The sequence below is a fragment of the Acanthochromis polyacanthus genome, chromosome 15 (assembly GCF_021347895.1).
Source record: "Acanthochromis polyacanthus isolate Apoly-LR-REF ecotype Palm Island chromosome 15, KAUST_Apoly_ChrSc, whole genome shotgun sequence".
Lineage (NCBI taxonomy): Eukaryota > Metazoa > Chordata > Actinopteri > Pomacentridae > Acanthochromis > Acanthochromis polyacanthus.
Genome location: NC_067127.1, coordinates 14,598,652 through 14,622,042, shown reverse-complemented (window position 1 = coordinate 14,622,042; position 23,391 = coordinate 14,598,652). Strand labels below are relative to the sequence as shown.

The 23,391-nt window shown below is 41.7% G+C and overlaps 1 protein-coding gene across 4 annotated transcripts; it reads left to right on the top strand.

The window, feature by feature from the left end:
- The first annotated feature begins 1,089 nt into the window (after positions 1-1,089).
- Positions 1,090-22,825, top strand: foxn2a (forkhead box N2a). Of its 4 annotated transcripts, none has more exons than XM_022209617.2 (6): positions 1,093-1,289; positions 13,952-14,529; positions 16,738-16,862; positions 17,104-17,153; positions 17,801-17,869; positions 19,096-22,825. In XM_022209617.2, the coding sequence occupies exons 2-6, from the start codon at positions 13,966-13,968 to the stop codon at positions 19,518-19,520; spliced, it is 1,233 nt and encodes a 410-aa protein (XP_022065309.1). In that variant the 5' UTR covers positions 1,093-1,289; positions 13,952-13,965; the 3' UTR covers positions 19,521-22,825. The 4 variants fall into 4 exon arrangements, with proteins under 4 accessions (XP_022065311.1, XP_022065309.1, XP_051815893.1 ...); XM_051959933.1 differs by lacking the exon at positions 1,093-1,289 and adding an exon at positions 1,386-1,672; XM_022209618.2 differs by lacking the exon at positions 1,093-1,289 and adding an exon at positions 13,333-13,794.
- The last annotated feature ends 566 nt before the right edge of the window (positions 22,826-23,391 follow it).

The following is a 23,391-nucleotide window of genomic DNA, read 5'->3' as shown; positions in this document are numbered from 1 at the left end:
GTAAGTTGGTGAAGTAGCCTCATAATAATGATAAGCATCGAGACATAGATAAACAAAATACTTTCCTTGCTGTCAGTCTGGTTTTCATTCTGACACGAAAACACCTTTATGCCACTGTGAAGCCTGTTTGTCCAGTTGAGAGAAGGGGAACAATAAGGGTGTGCATCAACACTGGTGCAGAAGTATTTACAGCTCTGCTGCATGGCTGGCACTTGGGTTTATGGACAGTAAAAGAAAATAGAGAGGCTATTAGATCAGTCCGCAGAGAGCTACTCATGTACGCTTATGAAATAGAGTGGCTGAGATGAGTAAGGTATCACCATTATGTGAAAGTTACAGTTTGGTGTGAAGTCAGTTGGCCGGTAAAGCTGCACTCAACAGATAGCCAGGCAAAGACACACAACTGACCTGCTGGGGCTTCCTGAAGGACACGTCTGGCTGTAAAAGCACAGTAAATAACAGATAGGAGCAATCCCCCACCCCCCACCCCCCTTAATTTTTTTTACACATGCACAGGGAAAAAAAGTACATAGTTGTTCTTTTCTTTCTGCTCCAATTTCTTTTCTTTGCTTTGTCTATATTCTCAGGCATTACCCAGCATGCGTCTGTTGTGTATCCACGGGTCATGTTGGCTCCTTGTGTCACCGTTTACTCTAGGAGGGGCCCTGTTGAGGGTCCACTATCGTCATGAGGCTGGGTGTGGTGACACATCCTTTCTCTCCGCCCCGAGGTGTTTGTGCAGCCTAAATAACGCGGGAGTGTGTGTGTGTGTGTGTGTGTGTGTGTGTGTGTGTGTGTGTGTGTGTGTGTGTGTGTGTGTGTGTGTGTGTGTGTGGGACCCGTCCGGTTTGATCGCTCACACACTTTCTCAATTAATAATTCACGCAGTTTGCTTCCTCGATGTCAACACTACCTGCCTGCTTGGTTCAAAACACCATAAAAACCTATTTCCCTCCCGTCGACTACGTTGCAAGCAGCTGGCAGTAAAAGTGAAAGCACCACCGCACGATGCAAAATTGGACGGCGTGCGCGTTCGCGGTGCTCCTGCGCTGCGGCAGTTGCCAGGGGAGATAGGAGGGGAGGGGTTTTGATTGGCTGAAGTGGAAATGTTGCCATGACAACGGCGAGGGGTTTGGTAGCGTTGCTGTGCGCTGTGTGATCTGCGCGCTGCGTGTATGGAGGAAGCAGCTGCTGATCTGATCTCTGACATTGTGTGAGACAGACATCTGAATAAACTGCGCGCAGACGTGTCTTTAAATACACCGCACCGAGGCACGCCGTGAATGATTGTGAGTATCTCATGGTTTTATTCTAAAGGAATTTGCCGTAGTGAAACGAGTGTTCGGCGTGTTGTGTTTCGAACAAGCTAAAAGTAAATGTGGTCAAGTGACTTTGCTTAGAGCAGCCAGCATGGCAGATCGAGCGACAGCATGTGGCCAGCTAGCTAATGTTACTTCTCTGTTCTCTCCTCTCTCGAAGCTGTAAGAGTAAAGAGGTGGTATTTATAGCAACAAAGACCGGTTATCGTCTGGTGTGTGGAAATAGAATTCCTCCACTATTCGACATAGTTAAAATGTTATGCTAACGCTAGCGGTAGGTTTACCTTCACTGACCCATCGAGCGACTGCTAACGCTACTTTGCCTGACGGTTGCGCTGGCTGAGCTAACGCTGGTAACGTTATATTTAGTGAACTTACTCCTGTAAATGTCAAACAAAAATACTAAGTTACTTGGTAATGTGTCCCGTGTGTCGGGGAAATGTTGTGCAACAGTCCACGTCATTGCGTGTAACTTTGTGTGCCTCGTTGTGTTACCGGTTGTGGCTGCTTGTGAGTGTAGTCTGCAGTGTGACTGGCAGTAGCTACAAAGCATATTAGTTTTCTTTGCTAACAGCACTTTCCGCTGGTGTTTTTTCCACTGCTTTTCGCCTCTTGTGTTTCATTAAATGTACTCGGTGGTCGCGTATTTCCTGAAGTTGTGCTCCACAACGGTGTTAATATTATTTTTGTCGGTGGTAATGTAAAATACACATCTCCCCGTCATATCTATAAATAGTTGAATATTTCATGGTAAATATCGACGGTACCAGGGGTTGGGAGGCTACACTGACTAGCTAAGCACATGATGTAATGGATTATCACAAGATTGTCCCAGATACAGAGTGCTCTACAAACAATGTCAGAGAGTAGGAAACATATCTGTCTATTCTATTTGCATGTATGTTGCCTTTATATAGTTTATGCTATTCCACGTGTCTGCTGTCGCCTGCCCTGGTAGTGTCTGTACCTGCTGTCTGCCAATGTTGCATTAACTGAACTGCATAAACCTCATTTAAAATTAATCATGTGCTCCTGGGTTTCTGTGTGTATTTTTTTTAAACATGGAAATTTATTTTACCCTTTCTGAGGTTATGACTTCACTGATGTTCCTTTTTTTTTAAAGCCTGGCAGTTGTTAAAGCCCAAGTGATAAATACAAGACAAAGGCAACAGGAGCTTACGGGTCAGAGAAACACAAAAAGAAACAGATGTTGTCAGTCTGCCATTATTTTATTGCCAGAATCTCCATGGTGGTATTGTAGGTCAAACCATCTGTTGTCTTTGCTGTTGTTTGTAGTATGAACATGTACATGTTTGTATGCACAGAAGCTTCTGAAGGGTAAGTACTGTCGCCTCCCAGAATAGACAAGGGTATGCTAACTTTACTGACATTCATTGCTATAAATAAGTCTTGCCGTAACCCTGTAATGTAGTTATTGCCATGTGAAATAGCTTTAATGACTACTGGGATCTAAAATATTGTCAGTAGAGTTGAATTATGTTTACATGTGTGCCATCAGAAGATAATTGGAGCTACTGGACAGGCTTCTATAAGATATTGCAGTTACCGTGCATAAAGTTACTCCATTATTTGAGGTTTTCCACCTTGATAAAAGGTGAAATACAGGTGAAATAGGGGGCTTAGTCTTTGTAAATATTCTGTTTTTTTCTTGTGCTCACAGCCTGGTCACAGTTGAGTTTAAGGGGTAAGTGGCCGACTTGAGACTGAAATTCACAACTAGGTAACATGACAATTGCAACACAGTAACATGAGTCATTGGATCATTTGGGAATTTTTGTCATATAATCCTGTCGGTAAACCCCGGGCTATTGGCCAGTTTGAACAATGAAAAACTTGAAACAGTGTTTTGATTGGAAAACATTAAATTCTGTACTTTCAGTTATCATTTTCCCAAAAGAGTAAAGCCCTGCTAGTCAGACACTGAAGTGTAATGCTCCCTGTCCATGTTATGATTACACCAATACAGGCTTCATTCACATTATTAGGGTCTTTTACACCAGCTGAGCACAGTAGTGGACACAGTGGTACCAAATATATTTCAAGCTCCTCTTGAGCGCTCAAGAATTCCTCACTTCATTTTCACAACTTGGTAAACACATTGGTGTCACTTTTCTGAGAACTTACTCCATTGTGCTGTACTGATGACAGAACAGGAAGATGTTCCGCGGAGGATGTATAAGAATGAAACAATGTGACAAAAGAGACCACCACAGCACAACATTTTTATTGAGTGGATTCACAGGGTACAAACTGCATTTTACAAACATTGGAGGACCGTGTTTCCTTTAAATATAATCTGTAAAACATTTTAATAAGGAAATACATGGCTTTGAATTGCAGCTATTACATTCTCTCCAAGTGAGAGTGTTACAGAATAAACAGTTTAAAATGGTGGCGCTGCCTTGTAATCAGTCTTATCACAGAATTGTGTACTCTGACCTGGAGCAAATGAAAGATTACGTCCTCTGAAATCCACCATGTTCTGTGTAGACATATGAGTGACTGTGGTTTTGAATTCATTGCGAAAGCTGAGCCATGTGGCTGAAACTTTTGGGATTGCTTAACACAGAACAAGCCTGTTTTCTCATGGATTGACAACATAGAAATGCTCAAAGCTTTGTAACCTACTGCTCGCCGAAAAGCCTGTCATTACCAAGTCCGTCCTAACTTTGATTTTATGATTTTATTAACTGTTTTAAATAGTTGGATTTCTGTTGCTCTTATTATTCTAATGGAAGGAACTGAACAATGCGATGATTTGCAAGAATGGGGAAGTTGGTCGTTGCTTTCTACAGTATTTTTAGATAATCAAAAGCAGATAAGGGTTTAACAGCATGTGTTTTAAAGAAAGTGTAAAATCTTTATAGCATGTGTTTTATACACACGTGGACAAAATTGTTGGTACCCCTCAGTTAAAGAAGGAAAAACCCACAATTCTCACTGAAATCACTTGAAACTCACAAAAGGAACAATAAATAAAAATTTATTGAAAATTAAATAATCAAAATCAGCCATCACTTTTGAATTGTTGATTAACATAATTATTTAAAAAAACAAACTAATGAAACAGGGCTGGACAAAAATGATGGTACCCATAACTTAATATTTTGTTGCACAACCTTTTGAGGCAATCACTGCAATTAAGCGATTTCTGTATTTGTCAATGAGCGTTCTGCAGCTGTCAACAGGTATTTTGGCCCACTCCTCATGAGCAAACAGCTCCAGTTGTCTCAGGTTTGATGGGCGTCTTCTCCAAATGGCATGTTTCAGCTCCTTCCACATATGTTCAATGGGATTCAGATCTGGGCTCATAGAAGGCCACTTTAGAAGAGTCCAACGCTTTTCTCTCAGCCATTCTTGGGTGTTTTTGGCTGTGTGTTTTGGATCGTTGTCCTGTTGGAAGACCCATGACCTGCGACTGAGACCAAGCTTTCTGACACTAGGCAGCACATTTCTCTCCAGAGTGCCTTGATAGTCTTCAGATTTCATCGTACCTTGCACACTTTCAAGACACCCTGTGCCAGATGCAGCAAAGCAGCCCCAAAACATTACTGAGCCTCCTCCATGTTTCACCGTAGGGACAGTGTTCTTTTCTTCGTATGCTTGGTTTTTGAGTCTATGAACATAGAGTTGATGTGCCTTACCAAAAAGCTCCAGTTTGGTCTCATCTGTCCAAAGGACATTCTCCCAGAAGCTTTGTGGCTTGTCAACATGCATTTTTGCAAATTCCAGTCTGGCTTTTTTATGAGTTTTTTTCAGCAGTGGTGTCCTCCTTGGTCGTCTCCCATGAAGTCCACTTTGGCTCAAACAACGACGAATGGTGCGATCTGACACTGATGTACCTTGGCCTTGGAGTTCACCTTTAATTTCTTTGGAGGTTGCTCTGGGCTCTTTGGATACAATTCCAACGATCCGTCTCTTCAATTTGTCATCAATTTTCCTCTTGCGGCCACGTCCAGGGAGGTTGGCTACTGTCCCGTGGGTCTTGAACTTCTGAATAATATGAGCCACTGTTGTCACAGGAACTTCAAGCTGTTTAGAGATGGTCTTATAGCCTTTACCTTTAAGATGTTTGTCTATAATTTTTTTTCGGATGTCCTGGGACAATTCTCTCCTTCGCTTTCTGTTGTCCATGTTCAGTGTGGTACACACCTTTTCACCAAACAGCAGGGTGACTACTTGTCTCCCTTTAAATAGGCAGACTGACTGATTATGAGTTTGGAAACACCTGTGATGTCAATTAAATGACACACCTGAGTTAATCATGTCACTCTGGTCAAATAGTTTTCAATCTTTTATAGAGGTACCATCATTTTTGTCCAGGCCTGTTTCATTAGTTTGTTTTTTTAAATAATTATGTTAATCAACAATTCAAAAGTAATGGCTGATTTTGATTATTTAATTTTCAATAAATTTTTATTTATTGTTACTTTTGTGAGTTTCAAGTGATTTCAGTGAGAATTGTGGGTTTTTCCTTCTTTAACTGAGGGGTACCAACAATTTTGTCCACGTGTGTATATGAAGAATGTGCTGGTAAGATGGTGAATTGAACAATCACATAGTTACTTGAGATCAGTCACTAATCAGTGAGCTGTCAATCAGTTTTGTGGTGGTAGCCTATGTGATCACAGTCACAGCCCCTGTGTGGTTTTGAAGCAGGGACATCCCCTGCAGTATTTATACTGCTGGTGCTCCCTGACATTCTTCTAATAATTCATAGGTGGGAGCTCTGAATTTGAGTTGCAAATGTACGCGTGAAGCGACATGTCTCTCATTTTGTTTTGCTGGTCATAATTTTATTTTTCCGATACTGTTCAGATGATCGGCTTGTCTGTTTTTTGTGATGTTGCATTTATTTGAGAAATCACAGTACAGCTAACTGGCATCTTTTTTTGTCTCCTAAGCTCTCCACTCCTTTTCAAAGCTGTCACTAAACTGGGGTCAACCTGTTGTGTCGTGGGTTCAACAAAAAGACAGAACAGGCAGAGATCTGGTTTTGCAAATCAGTTTTGCCTCTTTAAACCTCTGCATGTTTTTCTTTGTAGATGGCCCATACATGCAGTGTATATATTCTTGTTGTGGCGCCCCTCCGTCTGCGCCACTTATTGTTTTACATCTCTTGATTGGTCACAGTGGTCATGCACTGACTCTATGGCGAGCCGCCCCCCTCCTTCTTTCGCTTCCCAACCCCTCTCTAACCTCCTGTGCCTGTCTCATTTCTGATGGGGTGGACTCAAGACACAGCTCATTAGGGCCCGCCTCACTGAAGGCAACACTGATGTGACCGTTTCCTTGATTGAGAGAAAGGAAGAGGGAAGGACGACTGTGTCCTGTGTCACAATGGGCCTTTGTCTCATCACCCTTGGCTGAATTAATGGGATTTATTTAATTGATGGAAGTAGTACTACAACAACGCAGGCTGACCAGCTTCTGTGCAATTGATCAAGATTGTCTCAGACACATAGGGTTAAATAGGGAATGTATTATCTGTTTGGAAACGGTAACAAAGTTTCACAAAATTTAAGCAATTGAAGAAGCTGGTTAAGTGTTGAGCCAAAGTGAAATGTAAACATGGATTCACTGTTATTTGAATGAGAATTTTATGCGAGGCTCTGTAGAGTAAAACAATTCAATTAATGAGTCGATACAAAGCTCAGATTACCACTAGATCAAGTGCACAGTTTTAAGTCTGGTACTGGCACCAGATCACCAAGATATTCTGATAAATAAAGGAAACTTCATTCGAGCATTAGATGTAACAGAGAACATGCGCCAAGAATGTGTAGCATGAATAAAATGCAATATGACCTTATATTGCCTGTAATAGTTTCACTAGTGTTAAATAGTAGCATTTTGGCACCAAAACTCAGGTATTGCATTACCACAAAAAATATAGTGATGCACTAAAGGGGTTGACCAATATGTTTTTTTGTTATCCATTACCAATTATTAGCAATTAAGCAGACTGAGAACCAATATTTAGAACCACGTAAGCAGTTAAGATGGATATCTTGGTGTCAGGATTCACAAGAACACAAATGGCTTTGTTAATTTATATTTCATGTAAGTTTAATTCTTGAACAGTTCTCCTTCAGTGTTGATAGGCTATTACTCCTGAAACGTAACCAATCGGATAATGCTGTGGGTGGGACGTTGCTCAAGACCACAGAGCGACTGCAGATATAGAGAGGCGTCTGCATCAGAGCCAAAGGAGCACGTTTATGAATGTGTTTGTTTTATCAACAAGATAGTGATAATTGGGAAGATGCTGAATATTATCTGATAATTGGCAATGCTGATAATCAGTCAACCTCTAATATATAGCTGTAATAATAATGCATAATACAAATCTTTTTGTTGATCATACTTTTAGCTTTTGATACATTTTTAAAGAAAAATATTTCTTCAAGCTGCTGATGTTCAACAGAAGTGAGCAGAAGAGTAATATGAGAGGTTGTAATGTAGCATGCAGACAGCCTGAAGAAGAGCACTGAGCTCAAAACTTCATGTTATATTACTGCTACTAACTGAATTCTCTTTTTTTCGCTTTGCATGTGCTTTTGTTGATTTATTTGCTCCAGAAGCTTCAGTAAATATTTTCATTCCTTGAAGGCAACGCGCTTCATGCTGTGGTCTTTATGGGAGCCCTGTGTATCCTCTGTATTGGATATGGATATCTATGAAGAATTATATCAGAGTTTGATTATGACTTCCAGACTGAAGGCTTGATTTCGCCGCAGGGCATTACTGGTCGTTCCTGTGTTTCTCGTAAGCAAAGTTACATTTGCAAACATTTGTAGTATTTACGCAGAAAGTAATCTCATACAGAGAACATTCCTGGGGGTGGGGGTGGGGGGCTTATGTTAAAACTTCAACTGAACTGTTAAAAGCATTTTCACTGGGCTTTCACAAATATTGAAGCCCAAATAAATCTTCCTTTAACTATTTCTTACAAGAAGTTGTCCCTAGTTTACACCATAAAGCAAATGCAATGGGAATTAGTATGATGATTGGTGGTGAGTGTTGGTACACTGAGGTAAAGACACATGACCCACGAGATAAGGTTTCAGTGTTGGCTGGGGGCAGGCATGTACTTTGGAAGGCCTCGCCTCTGTTGACAGTCAAAGTGCAGTCTTGTGTATCTGAAGTCACTGTGTGAAGTTAATGTCGCTGATGAACCTGAACAGAATCATTATCTGTTGTTTTGATTGCTTGTTTTTCCCTGAATGATTGCATTAGTCAATACATTGCCCTGGGTGTTTGTCATCTGTCTCTAAGCTACATGCTGATGGAATTCATAGATTGCCAAAGTAAATACTGCTGCTTCAATAAGCGCTACCTGTCGACCTCTCGCCGCTCCAGTCCACTGTTTTGGTGTAGAGCGGGCCTAACTGTCTCTGTGTGAAATGTGAATTTGTTTTCTGAAAATGAACTTCCTCAACAGGCAGGAGGTGTTTCCTTCCCTCCCGTTCCTCTGTTTGAAACTGCGAGGTGAATACTGAGCACTTCGGAAACATGACTAGAGCAAAAACAACTGCTCCTTTGTATGAGCCGAGTGTGGGGCCAGTTGTAATGCTTTGTGTAAGCTTTTTCATTTGCTTTCTCCTCGGGCACTGAGTAAATCGTTTAAATCCACCGAGTCGTTTTATTTAAAAATGTATCTTTTAGAAATGCTCTAACGGTAGCCTGATGAACCTTCACACTAATGGACCTTTTATTTGTTATGACATAATTTGAACCCCCCATAAAAATAAAGAGCCGGACCACTTGGCTACTTCAACCTGGAACAGCCTCTCTCTTGCTCTCCCACTTTAACTCAGCTTCCTTTTGTCTCATTCACATTTTCAGAGCTCCAGCCAGACTGGGTAGTCACCTAAATATCAGTTAGGGTTTCAAATAACAGCCGTCACCGTGGGGCTTTGCGACACACCTTTGTGTATCTATTACAGAGGTGTAACTGGTTTGTGTCAACTGGTTTATTTCTTGGGAGAAGGGTGTGGCGTCAGTACAAGAACTTAAAGCAGTTACGTACAGAAAATCTTCCGTTTTCGCTATGAAATCTTGTTCTGTTCAGATAAAAATCATCAATTGTATGTAATTGTTTGCTTGACAAAATAGCTTTCTGTCGCATGAATCGGGTGTTGTAACGTATGCCCTCATGGCACTTAGTCAGAAGTGCCATGACATCCAGGTTGGCAGTGGCCTTTCCCACTGCTCTTTGTCAGACAGGTTTGTGGAGAACAGCAGTAGACTGCTGGCCTCAGCATTTTCCGCCTGTATTGATCTCCCCACATTAGCTCTCTCTTCATGCACAGACATGAGCACAATTGCTTCCCTTACAACATTGGCTGCCGTGGCAACTGAGTCCTGATCGTGAGATTCGCTCCCGGAAAACATCTCAAACCAGTACCTCTTCATTTTAATGCTTCTATCATCTCCTTTACATTCCCCCATACATATCGGACACATCAACGGCTTGATTTGCCATTTAAAGCTATCTCCATATGTCTTTGTGTATTTTTGAATAGGCTAAGTGCTTAACAGGATAAAAGAGCAATTTGAAAGGGGGGAAAAATGTGCCTTGGCACCTGCTGTTAGCTTGCCTGTTTGCACATGAATATGATGAGGCTGGCGGTGCGCAGGGCTATTTTAACTTGCAGATGAGCCATCAGGTCAGCACCATCGCAGCTTTGGTGTATTTTCAAGGATGAGCAGCAGTCAACAGGCCAGTCCGGCTTATTAGCTCCCTCTCCACTCTTTGCACGCTAGTGTCCCATTATTCATTGCATTCCCAGCCACCTCTCTTTGATGCCTTTTCATAAGAGCAATGATAACTGCGATCATTGCAACAGCAGTGGTAATTGACCAGCTGCAGTCATTTTAAAACACTTCCTGTGTTTGGCTGGATGCAAGACAGCTTTCTCATCCATCCACCCCATCTTTGTTGATATTCAAATGACGGTCATCTGGAGGAGCTGCTCAAAAGAGGATAAGCTCTCTTTGGCACCCAAGGGCCCAGCTGAGAGGTCAAGTTTGTGAAGAAGGACTGAGGTGAAACTCAATTGTGCTTTAAGGTTAATCTCTGAGCTTGCATCTCCCAGCCATAAAGCTGAATCAAGTTTACAGGCAGTCAATCATAGCGCACGTAAGAAGAAAGGACATCCGACTCTGGAAAACACTATGGCCACACCTTCAAATCAAATGACCCGCTGCAGTCCAAACCATTTTTGAGCGCACCTGTGTTGGCTTGAGGTTTACCGTGACCTAAATCTTTGTCATCAGACTGTATTAGGAAACACAGTCATAGATTTAGATTTTAACTCACAAAGAACAGCCTGAAGTAGGGCTCTGTGGTTTTTTAAGTAGTCTGTATTACGCCAGTTTAACTACATTTTGAAAAAAGCCTGGGATCCTTGAAATGGTACCCTTAATGATCCTTAACCCTCAAGCGCTATTTTAGCAACTAAAATGACCGATTGGGGTCATTTATGACCCCACTATATTTTACACAGGAATACGTCTACTTTAGTGCCTCTTTTTGTGCTTTCTTACCTATTCCACTCCACTGCATTTTAGGATGGATATTCTAAAATATCCTTCTGTAATTACTCATGGATTTTAATCATTTTTGACTCAGAGCTAAAGTAAAACCATATCAACAATATGATGCATTGTAAAAACGCAATAACATTTATTCAGACACGCTTTGTCTGCAACTTCTTTTAAAACTTTTTTCCTTTTCTTTCCTCAATAGTAAATCAAAAGTACATAAAAACAAAATCTAAACAAACATCTTGTCTGTATGTGTGCAATGTAACATGCAGAGAAGTATTTAGGGGCGGCTATGGCTCAGGTAGTAGAGCGGTTCATCCAGTGATCGAAGGGTCGACGGTTCGATTACCGCTTTGTCCTAGTCATGTGCTGTTGTGTCCTTGAGCAGGAAGAGGGCTGCCACTTACACTGGTGTATGAATGTGTATGCTGTGTAATGTTGGTGGTGGTCAGAGGGGTTGGAGGCGTCAGTCTACCCCAGGGCAGCTGTGGCTAAAAATGTAGGTCTGCCAGCCATAGTGCACTGCAAAACATTAAAATGTAGAAATAAAACCAAAGCCTGCAATAGTGAAAAACCTATACATCTTTCTGGGGTCATAAATGACCCCAGACAAGTTTCCATTATCCTTGTCACACCAGTTGGCCGATCTCTACAAAAAATTATGAGCGGCTGTAGGACAAGTAGAGTGACAAATTCATGGTAGAAAACATTTTTCGGATAAAAGATATAAAAACGGCAAATATAATTATACGGCTAGGGTCATAAATGACCCCACTCGGTCGCTTGAGGGTTAAATCACTCTATATGCACATATAAATATTGTATAAAAATCTGCCCTAAACTGTGCCCTTATTTTTTCAAACATACTGGATATTAGACCTATATCTCGTAAATCTGTTTCATGTGACCGCTAACAATGAGATGATGCATCTCAAGGGGTTTATTCTGATATAATAAAATCAACATAAATTTAGTCTGCAATGGATTTTGGGCTAATAAATGTTTTCTTCTGAAACTGTAGACTTGTCGCTCTGCTCAGTCCCCTTTCTGTTTGTAAATTCATTCAGAGTAGGAACCTGTCATTTCAAGGGATATCTGTGCTCTGGTGTCTTAAGCTGAGATTTTCTTTTAACACAAATGGGTAGTTCTCTTGCTGCCTGACATATCTGATTGCTCTACATTGCTGAGAGCTGTGATTCATCCTCGACTGAGGGTAACTTGCATAGCCTACCTCACTACCACCGAGTCTCAGCTGACTCTCTGTCTTTTGCTGTCTTTCTCTTGGCCTTTCTATTGGTCTGTCCTTCCATACAAGGATTTTACTGATTGCTCTCTCTTCCTATGTTCACACTGCCCGTCCCTTTGCCTTTGGCCTGGAAAACTCATTGACTCACTTCCTTTTTATAGGGAGTAAAAAAAACTCAGAAGTATATGCAGTACACAAGGACAGTTCAGTGGTGCTGACATATACAATACACAAGCAGTGGAGGACTGACAGTCAGACTGCAGGATAAATGTATCTAACACTATGTCACATATAAGGAGCACACGGTTATTACATAAATGTTAAACACACACACAAGCATGTTTTTAAGGCTTAAGAAATCATGACCTTAGTTTCAGACCTCACTTTAAACAAAAAGAGGATCTGCCTGCTACGTGTTTATCCCTCGATGGAGAGTTGAAGGGTCATTTTGTAAATGCACTAATGCTCAACTCCCCCTCTTGTCCTCTGTGACTGGCTTTGACAAACTGATTTGTGTGTATGTACACTCCCTCTCCTGTCTCAGCCACTGTGCAAACACTCTCCAGTTTGACCCAATTCTTATCTTATCACAGAAATGAAAAGGCATGCCTATCCACCACACACTGTGAGCTTTTGCCTCCCCAGCCTTCCAATCCTGGTCCCGTCTCAGATCCAGAACTCTCCAGACCTCCCCAGAACCGGGACATCTGCTGTCCACACACGGGTACAGCAGGAGCATTTCGTTACAACAGAGAGGGAGGGGGACTTCTCAGTGGTCGTCCGTGGCAGAGTCAGCCGGCATGGATTACTTATTTTCTTATTGACTCTTGTTTGTGGGATTTCTGCTCTTAATTGAAGGGACGGCATGGTTGTCATGGTGACGCCCAGGACATAAAGCTTGTTGTGCACTGAGACAAAGAGTGTTCTCTTTGTGCTCTTGGACTCCTGAAGCATTGTGCGAAAACACAACTTATAATTTATGGTTTTACAGAATTAGTCAGATTGTTTTTGGACAAAATGTATTTTTCAGTCATAGGTAACTTAGTTTAAATAATACTATAGGTGTATTTGTAGGCAGGATCATTTGTTTTTTTGTACAGCTCAATCTTTGCTGTTGTTTAAGATGCTTCTTCCTCCCCATGTCATAAAAGAAGTATCATTGTCTTATTCATAAGTACACTTGGGTGGAATTTGTTAATGATACTATGCTGCTGGCTTATTGAATTTGCTTGTGCTGTTAAATGACTGACTACTCTCGGGTTTGTAGCCTCTTTACGCTACTTATTCTGGCATGTGACAAATTGAGACTTGATCCTGGCTGAATGCAGATCAATCTGTAAGAGCCATCCACTCTGTAAGATGGAGGCCTTCCACTCATTCCTGCAGTCATTGGATGGTTTCATGCTCATTTACACGTAACGAGCAGCTGGGTCTTGTCTGAAATGGGGTGGGCGTTGAAGAGTGGAGCCTTAAGTCAGTTCAGTTGCTTGAGAGGATGTCCTCGAAGGTCCTCAGCTACAGTCAAGAGGGAGGTGAGCTGAGAGCCTCTCCGTCCTCACCAGACGTGGAGGAGAGGGGCAGTGAGAGGGCCAGGAAGTGCAATAGAGACAGACAGACGCAGCTCCAGGGGATGCGCCCCCAGGGAAAGAAAACAAGGTCAACGCTTGGAAGAGCACATCATTCTAAAATGTCGCATCCAGTTATTTCATACTGCCAACTTTGTTTTGAAATTACATTGCTATCAAAAACTATGATTTTGTCTTTGTTTAAAAGCTGTTTAACGTTAACAACCTCCTCTCTCTTTTCTCTCCAGACCTCTTAGATTTAATGGGTCCAATCATTGGGATGTCACCAGATAAGAAAACGGAAATTCCGGGTATGCAAGAGGAGCGGACAGGACTCAGAGGTGTTTGTGGTGTGGGAACACTGCCTGAGGCGGAGTGTGCATCCAGTCCACTGGCAACTAGTGTGGATCGTACTGGAGGTACCGAAGATGAGGAGCTCACTAACCTCAATTGGCTCCATGAGAACCTGCTTCAGAACTTCACCCTGGGGGGTCCTGAAGCTCAGCCGAGCGGCAGCCCCCTCTTTGATATAGAAGGAGACTACGGGTCCAGCCAGGGCCCTTCATCCTCCTCCTCATCTTCATCACACAGCAGAGGCAGGGAGCGGGACTCGTTGAAGTCTAAGCCCCCTTTCTCATTTTCCTTGCTTATCTACATGGCCATTGAGCAGTCTCCCAGCAAGTCCTTGCCTGTGAAAGAAATCTATGGCTGGATTCTCGAGCACTTCCCTTATTTCTCCAATGCTCCCACTGGCTGGAAGAACTCGGTTCGTCACAACTTGTCCCTGAACAAATGCTTCCGCAAGGTTGAAAGGAGTTTGGGAAAGGTAGGTTAGCCAGCTTTCCAGATTTACACTTAAAAATATAACTGTTTAAAGGATGTGTCTTGAAAATGTTACAACCGGTACACCTTTGTTTGATGATGCAATGTTAATGATTCCATATGGCCAAAATGTGCCTGCTTTATTTAGCAAAACACTGGTGGTGAACAGCGTGCTGTGAAGCAGTGTGAAGCTGCAGTGCGGCTCATGTGACAGTGTCCGGGACTTTTACACAACTGCAGGAACCTCTGACTCTGCTGTGATAAGGATGGAATCCAGTGAAGGTCACAGATACTCCTTCAGAGGAAATACAAACACAGCACCCTAAGATAGGATATTATCTCCTGAAGCACTACAAGGTAGTGCAACTATTTTAACCAGAGAGAAGTGTCTCACAGTTGAAGTCCCAAATGTCACACAGAAAGAAGCAAACAAGTGCAGAGATGAGTTTGTGTGAAGAATGTTTGTCTGCCTAGCGCGGTACAGTTATGGGACACACATCGCCAGTTGTGTTGCATTCTGGTATAGAAATAAGAACTAACTGAGAAGCTGGTTTCTCATGATGTTGTGGCAAAATGACAAAAAAAACATAACTGTGAGCAGAAATGGGAATTGTGTGTTAATTTACTTGCTTTTGGTTTTAATTACAAATTAGCTCTTTGATTTTTATGTTGAAAACTATGTTGAAAAACAGAATTTTATTATGCATGACAGCGTATATTCAGGAAATATGAGGCTGCATTCACAGTGAAAGCTTGCAAAAATACATCTTGGGTGTTCAGAGTTTCGCACTTATAAAGTCAGTAGATCTACTTCATGAATACTGTGTTTGCCAAGGCTGTGTCTGGCTATGGCCTGATATTTTCCCACCTTTGGAGAGGATGGCAGTTAGCACTGAGTGAGTAGCAACATGGTGCGGTGCAGTCCGCTTAACATGCAGGTGCACAGCGTGAGCCCTTCGTCTGCTGAGACACAAGCGCCAGTTTCACATGACACTGGCTGGTGGTTTCCGTTGCCATGGAGACATTTCCTTCTTCCTGCATCAGGGCCTGGTTGGTAATCTGAGTCAAGGTTATTCTCCTCCCTCCCTCACTCTATTCTCCCAGACTGGGCAAGAATATGCCACCATCAGATAAAGTGGCACACACACTCCAGCACACATCACCAGCAGACAAATCATTCTTCTTGCTGTCGAGCACATTTTTCTGTTTGTAGCGGCTGCTGAAGAATTCTTAGTTTTGTATTTGCTGCTCACCAGTGTTTTCTTTATGGTGTAAAATAGCCCTTAGTTTGAGGTTTGAACATTCATAGAAAGGCAGAAGGGCAGTGTATTGGAATTTGAACTACTATGCTGCTTTAACTGTATGTAGTACACACAGTTTTTGTTAGCTAATTTTTTTGAGGAATTCTCTACGTTTTTCATTATTGCAGTTCGAGTATGCCTTGTTCAAAAGGTGCTATGATGCTCATAGCTAAAAAAAAATGATTAGGAAATTAAGTGCCTTTCCACGGCAACTAATCTGTAAAAGGTTGGGGTCACACTTGACTTTTTTCTTGATAAGTAATGATCTTGTCATTTGCAGTGCAGTGCAATTACTCAGCAGTACAGATCCCCCAGATCGATTGCCGTGTCTCTCATTGAATCCTGAAAGGTATCCTGCAGAATTTTGTCACCACTAGTGGTGCGGTGCAGAAATGTTTTTATTAGTCGAACCTGTTTTGTCTACATCATGCATGTGGATACACTTCCCAAGTACATGTGCTTTTTCCAAGTGTAATACTTCACCTGGTGGTGGTAACACACAAAGAATTGTAGTAATGCACACATAATGGCAGTTAGAAAGATTGCGAGCTAGCAAATGTAAATATGTACAAGGAATGTGTTTGCAAAATGTAAATTATGCTTTACAGATGTATTGTGAAGAAGAAAATGTATCAAATGTGTTCTATACTGCAATAAGTTCTGGCAAAACTTTATGAAAACTACTTATTTGCTCGTTTACGAGAATACTCCACAGGGCACCTTTAACTCCAACTGAATGTTATCAAAAAACTAATCCGAATAAATTCAAAACAAATGTAATGTTCTCCCCTTTATAAGAACATTTATATTTATATGAAATCAGAATTCATCTCACTGCTTGCTGCCACAAGTTTCTGGCAAGTTTCATAATCTGGATGTAAAAGTTTGACTGTCTCTGCTCTGTCCTACAGGCCAACGGAAAAGGTTCTCTCTGGTGTGTTGACCCCGAGTACCGCCCCAACCTAATCCAAGCTCTTAAGAAGCAGCACTTCCCAGCCGCACATGCCTTCTGCACACCACCCGCCTCCCCACCCAGGTAAAAAACTTCAATCAGCCACTCTCTCGATGCTGTGAGTTACGAGTTTGTGTTGGCCATGATGCTCCGGTGAACTGCTGTCAGCCTGTCAAACCAGAATTTTTTCAATCAGCTCTGCCACAAATATTTCAAAAGATTTGATTAGGTTCAACATGGAAGCATATGAAAGGTCAAATTTTCTTTACATCTCCTTTGCAAGCCTAAAATCTGACTGTCTGCGTTTTTTATTGACTTTCTACAGTGCCTCCTCACCCCCTCGCCATCTCTTTCTACAAGGCTGCTCATTCAAAGGTAAGACCAAAACAACCTTGTCTGTTTTCTATTTTGTATTGTGCAATAAAGCTGGCTGCTCAGCAACAGTCTGTGGATGTATAGAGTGCAGTTCTTTAGCTTGTGTTTGTGCGGTATTTTGATTCTGTTGCCTTTGCACATTTCAGTCCCAGAACATTCAGCATCACTGTGCTTTTATCCTCAACTCTTGGTTTGATTTGTTGCTTTCAAGTCATTGATGCCTCATGTAGACCATAATGTTGAGAGCTCCCCGTCGATGTCTCAGCCTCTTCTTCCCCCACTGCCTCTTGGATTTGTAACCTTGACGACAGGCAGAGGTTCTGCTAGTGCTCAGTGTCGAGCACTCAGTCTCACTGTAATCATTAATAATTTAGAGCCCCAGAAGTGAGCTATGAGGCTTTTAGACACTTTGTCAGGTCTGGAAAGATCGGATGCACTCTCAATATCAGTGGCTTGAATTTATCCTCTGGTTTGTGTCTTTGAATCTTCTGCATGTCCAGTCCATTCAGTAAGCACTGATTGGGTCACTATTTGTCTAGTTTAAGGCTAGTGAAGGAACCCAGTCCTCCCAGTCCTAGTACAGATGCCATGCAACCATGCTTTCACACCTTAGGACTGACCATCATGCATGTTCTCTCCTCTTCCAGAGTCTGACATTGATGCTGCCACTGCCATGATGCTCTTAAACTCTGCCCCTGGGCACCACGTTGACCCATGTAAGAGAATCCACAAGCAGCCATACTTTCACCTATTCTTGTAGCTCTCTGTCTCCTACCCCTGACATACCACCCTGTCATTGCTTAAATTTTATTTTCTTTTGTGTGCTTTAATTTGTGATGTACAGGTCTATGCATGTTGTCAAAAAAAATGCTGGTTCTTGCACAGGAAAGGATTCAAGAACATTACTCTCACTTGATTGTGTACAATTTTTCCTATCAACATGCTTTTAAAGACATATTAAAGCAGTAGTTCATCTCGGGAATACTAGAGCCAGCAGGTGGCTAATTTAACTTTTCTTAACACTTGGACTAGAAATGAAGGGGAGTCAACCAGACTGCCTCTGTCCAAAGGTGGTAAAATCCAGCTATCAGCACCTGTCATGCTCACTACTTAACAAGCTCTATCTTCTTTGTTAAATCCATAAAAAACACTAAGTGTAAGAATGAAATTTTGCTGTTTTTGTTGGGTAATGTGCTGGACTGTTTCTTGGCTGGGAGCATTTGCCAGACGACTAGTGGAGATTCCAGGAAGTTACTGATCCAAATCTTCTCGTCTCACTCTCTGCCAAGCAGCTAATTATCGTATTTCTTAAAATGTGGAATCATTCCTTTTAACATATGTACATCAGTTTTAAAATGCTTGCAGAGAAGTCAGTGTCAGGAAGTGCTATTAGTGTAGCTCTTCCAGGATAGTAAATCGTTAATTTAGTGTGTCTTTGAATTAAATTCAGGATTTTTTAAAATCAGACTTAATGAGTGTTATTCCTTATACTTTGGATTCATAATTTATTAAGTTCATTTGATTCATTGCCTACAAAAGCCCTCTGAGAAGCTTTTAATGTGACTGGGATTTTGCTAATATTTGTACTTTGCCCACCAACGTTAATTCTGTTTTCTCTTGCATGCAGTAAGCTATTTTTAAATCAGGTTTTCCCTGTTGGGTCAAAACAAATCTTAGTTCTGCTTTATACTTGTAGCGTAAACAATGCAAGCTAAAGCTACAGCGTTTGTGGTTTATACTGTCTGAATTCCGCTTTTTCTTCAGGAAAAAAATGCTTAATATTAATTAAAGATTTACTTACTATCAATGACAGTTTATTTAAAAATGTCAAAACCAACCAAATTTTTACATGCAATATTTGCAGCAGCTATCATGCTGTGAGAACGCTGTAAATTGCAGTGAATGCATACTTATCACCTTTTTCATCTTTTGCTCTCTTCAGGCAATTCTGACAGCCCACTGGACCTCTCCCGGCCCGACTCTGTCCTGGTGAGCAGTGATCCAAAGCAGGATCACAACTACAGCAGCGTAGCCCTGCAGCGCTGCTCCTCCCGTTCCTCCTCCTCATCGCTTTCCTCCCTGGACGAAGGAGGGTGCGACCGCAGGCAGTCCCACCGTGCTGGCAGTGAGGGTTTCCACAGCGACGAGGACTCCGACCTCTGGGACGAGAGGGGCGTCCACCAGACTTCTCGACGTCCGCTCGCCATCAAGTGGCCGACTGGCAAGAGGGCACGACGTGAGGTCAAGCCGGAGCTGGACGAGGAGCTGAAGGAAGCTGCCGGCTCCTTGCTGCACCTCGCTGGTATACGCAGCTGCACGGAGGGCTCCAAACGCACTGTCAAGAGCACAAAACTTAACAGGAAATGAAGTTTCTTTTGCCCCCATGAGACTCCGGACCCTGTGAACCCCTAACCTCTGACCCCTGATCGTGTGTCCCAGTGTGCCTCCTTCTCCTTATCTGATCGTTCTTTGGCCATTTTGAGCCTTTTTTTTGTTTGGGAGTATCTCTGTCCAACAAAACAAATGGCAATAGTATCGTTCACACAGGAGAACAAAGCCATATAGAGTAACTCGGGGGTAACTGCTGGGGGTGGGTGTTTGGGCTATGGAGAACCATCAAGATACCTATCCAAAATGACCTGCCTGCTTGTGTTGGATTAGAAGATTGTGATTCAAGAATTTTTTTTCTCTGAAAGACAAGATGGAAAAAAGCTGAAGGTTTTTTAACTCAAAGCGTTGCATGCTTCCTCCTCAAACCTGTATCCTCTTCCAAGTGAATCTATTTATGAAGCGAATGAGTGCATGTTTGTAACAGACAAAATCTAACCTCCTGGTGTTATCACTTTCTCCTTTTTGTGCTAAAGAAAAAAAATGCCACTGTTTTGAAAGGAGTTCTTGCTCTTTGAATCCTCTGATAAGAGAGATGCAATAATTAATCCACAACCTTAACTTTCTGACATTATTCCATGGTGGCATTTTTCAGAGTTGAGTATGCTAGTTAAACTTTACAATTAAGAGAATGAATGGAGTAGTATTATGATCTTGTCATGCGGTAAACTTATTACAGGTGAGCTCCGGCTCTATTTCAGGATTAGCAAGATATGGAAATAGTATTACTCTGCCACTGCCAAATTTAGTTGCAAAGTTAGCTACAGTACTTATCTCGGTTCTGTGCAGCCATTACAGTGCAAGCTCTTTTCTTTCTTTTTTTTGCTCATCCTGTCTCATTCATCAGCGTGCTTTTGACATTTATTGTGCAGACACAGAGCATATATTTGCATTTGGTGGCAGCCTACACAAAGTGAACATCTGCCACGTACTGCCACATGTTCACCGTGTGCTCAAAGGTTATCCTCCATGGATTTAATTTTATTTTTGTGTGTGTGTATCATAGTGCATGTTGAATTCAGCCCCAACCTGAGAAGACTGTCGTGACAAAAAAAAGAGTTTGAAATAGTGAAGCACTTCTTCTACTGACAAAAAAACGCTTCAATTAATATAATGTACTGATGTAAAGACGGATCTCCTTGCTACAGATGTATTGTAGGGCTGCTTGGTACTCTGCTTGCGTCTGGTCCTTTTGAATGCAGAGTTGGCTAATGGTGAGGAACAGGAGCAGATAGTAAGTTGCCACAGCGTTTTGCTCCATTATTTGGGTTTGCAGTTTGATTATATCTCTATGTGTCCTCCTTTGGTTTTTGTGCCATGTAGTTTAGAAAATTACAGAATTATACAGGCAATTTTCTGTTGGCTGATCCTGTGGCCAGGTTAATTCACAATGCGAAGGAAAGTGTGTCTGTTTTGGTTCAAAATATTTAGACACCCACAGCAAAGAGCATATTCAAGTGTAAAGAATGAGAAGGGGAGAGTACAGTCACTGGCCGGAGAGAACTGAACTCTGTATGTGCAGTCGCTCGCAGGCGAGATGCTGAAGGCCCGTGTTGCTCTCATGTTGTGCCCTCAGTTCTGGCTGGCTACCAGTGTTTCGTCCTTGCTCTTCCTCCTAGAACAAAATAAGGAAGTGCACGTTCTCTTCTGAAGCTGTGAAATGGAGTGTTTATCGTCAGGTTGGTTGCATGCAGTTCACTGAGGGGAAGTTGCGAGCCACTTGTATAAAAGGCCACAAGTTTCATTTGAAATAAAAAAAAAAAAAAGCAAAACTGCACACTTGCAGCGTACAATACAAGGTAGCACGGACGAGCACAGGGGTAACAAACTGGAAATTATTATTATTATTTCCCACAGTACTAGATCACGATGTGTCACTGTGACTGTTAGTATAGCATGCATGGTCAGTGCCAAACATTTTCTTGTGCCACTGATGTAAAACTGCAAAGGGCCATGGTCACTATATTCCCCATATTCCCCTGCTGCCACAATGTAGTTGTGATTTGGAGTTTTCTGAATCAGGAAATGGGAGACGACTGGTCAGTACAGTGACTTAACCAATCTTTTGGTTCATCCTTGAGCGGGAACTGTTTTTTGCAGAGTAAGCTACAGTTCTCAGAAATAATACTTGCATACACTGGTCTTGTTTAGCTGTGAAAGAAAAGAACAAATTATTGTTCATTAATCATCACCTTATTTATGACTTTAATTTATGGGATTTTTGAATGCATACTCTATCAAACACTGGTCATTTGAAACAGATGACTAGGCACATTTATTTTTCTCACTCTGTGAACTCCTCTCAATAAGTATTTTGTTTCTCTGTGTTTATTTTACAGCAATACACTTTTTTTTCTTTACTTGTTACAGTGATTAAGTATTTTGCCAATGTCTATTGTCTTTAGAGCGGGTGTATTTTTGTTTGTTCGTTTGTTTTCAATTTAACCTCGACTGCCAGGTTTTCTTGATGTTTTGTTTTGCTTTTTGTTAGTCTGGATAGAAGACAATTAATTAACATTGATCCTGAAACCTTTCTGTTGCCAAAACTGATGTTCAGCTGGGGTGTGGAATTTAAAATTGGTGCATTCCCCGTGTGCTGTAGAAGTTCTTTGAAGTCGATTTAATCATTTTATGGTTTATGTTTAGGCATTATGACTTAAGTAGTCAGAAATTGAAGATTAGCTTTCAATCTCATCACAGATTAGAATCTTTGAAAAATTACTGCCACTCATAACTCATGCTTCCAGGTATTGTTATGGGATGTTGAAATGTTTTGAATATCACTGTAAACTGGATCAGACTAACTCAGTCCCCAGGCAGCTGCTGTGTCGTTTCAGACCTACATTTGAGTATGGGGACGACTGCTGAGACATTATGGAGAGACTTGTAGAGGAAAAAATCTCACTCGTTCTTTGTGTAGCACTTGGGAAAGAAAAGCTGTGTTGGTCTCAAAGTGACACCGAGTCAGTGAGTTGATCTGCGGATGAGCTACCTAAACTCAAAACCCATTTGCTTCATTGCTCAACAGCTGTTATTGAATATTGATTATGTGATTCTGTTGCAGTTCCTATGGGTATGATAAGCATTTTCTTGCATTTGACAAAGCTGCCAACCCAGTATCAGTTTGTGTCAGTTGTCTGCCATGTCTATCGGACCGACACACCTTTTGGTTTTTGTATGCTAACCTCTGTTGATAAAATGTTTATAAGATTTATTTTCGCCAAAGATATGCAATTGCATTATATATGGTATTACAAAATATTAATAAAAACCTGTTCTTGTTATCACTGTGTGCATCCTTTTATTCTAGCCGGAGATGCAGCCCGACTTCAACATCGTATTGTTTTTTTTGTCCTCCAAACTCCCCTCCATAATCTGTGAGTGCCATCATTTTACATTAGTAGCCTACATTTGCAAAATTTTTGACCAACATTACCACCTGCTGAGAAGGCCACAAGATCAGCATTCGAGCTGTTAATGATCTAGGGTTCTCAGTTTTCACATAACAATGCTACAGCTGGCAAATATTTCCCACCAAGTCCAGCAGTTCAGCTCTGTTTTGACTGCACAAGCTGTGCTCAGCACTACATGTGGCAGCTCCACTACACTTTCTCTTTTCTTTTGCATGTTTTTTTTGAATGCACCAACATGGCAAGCTGCCAGAAATGCACCTCACATTAATGTAAATTCCAGGGCTGTGCCAGTGATGGATGCATCATCAAATGTGCTAACGACACTCTTTGCTGTAAGTTAATTAGTCATGGAGGACTGTGGGATGAACACAGTGTGACCCTGAACAAGGGTTTGTCTGACTAGCCTCAGGCCCATTGGCACAGCTCTATTGTTCAAT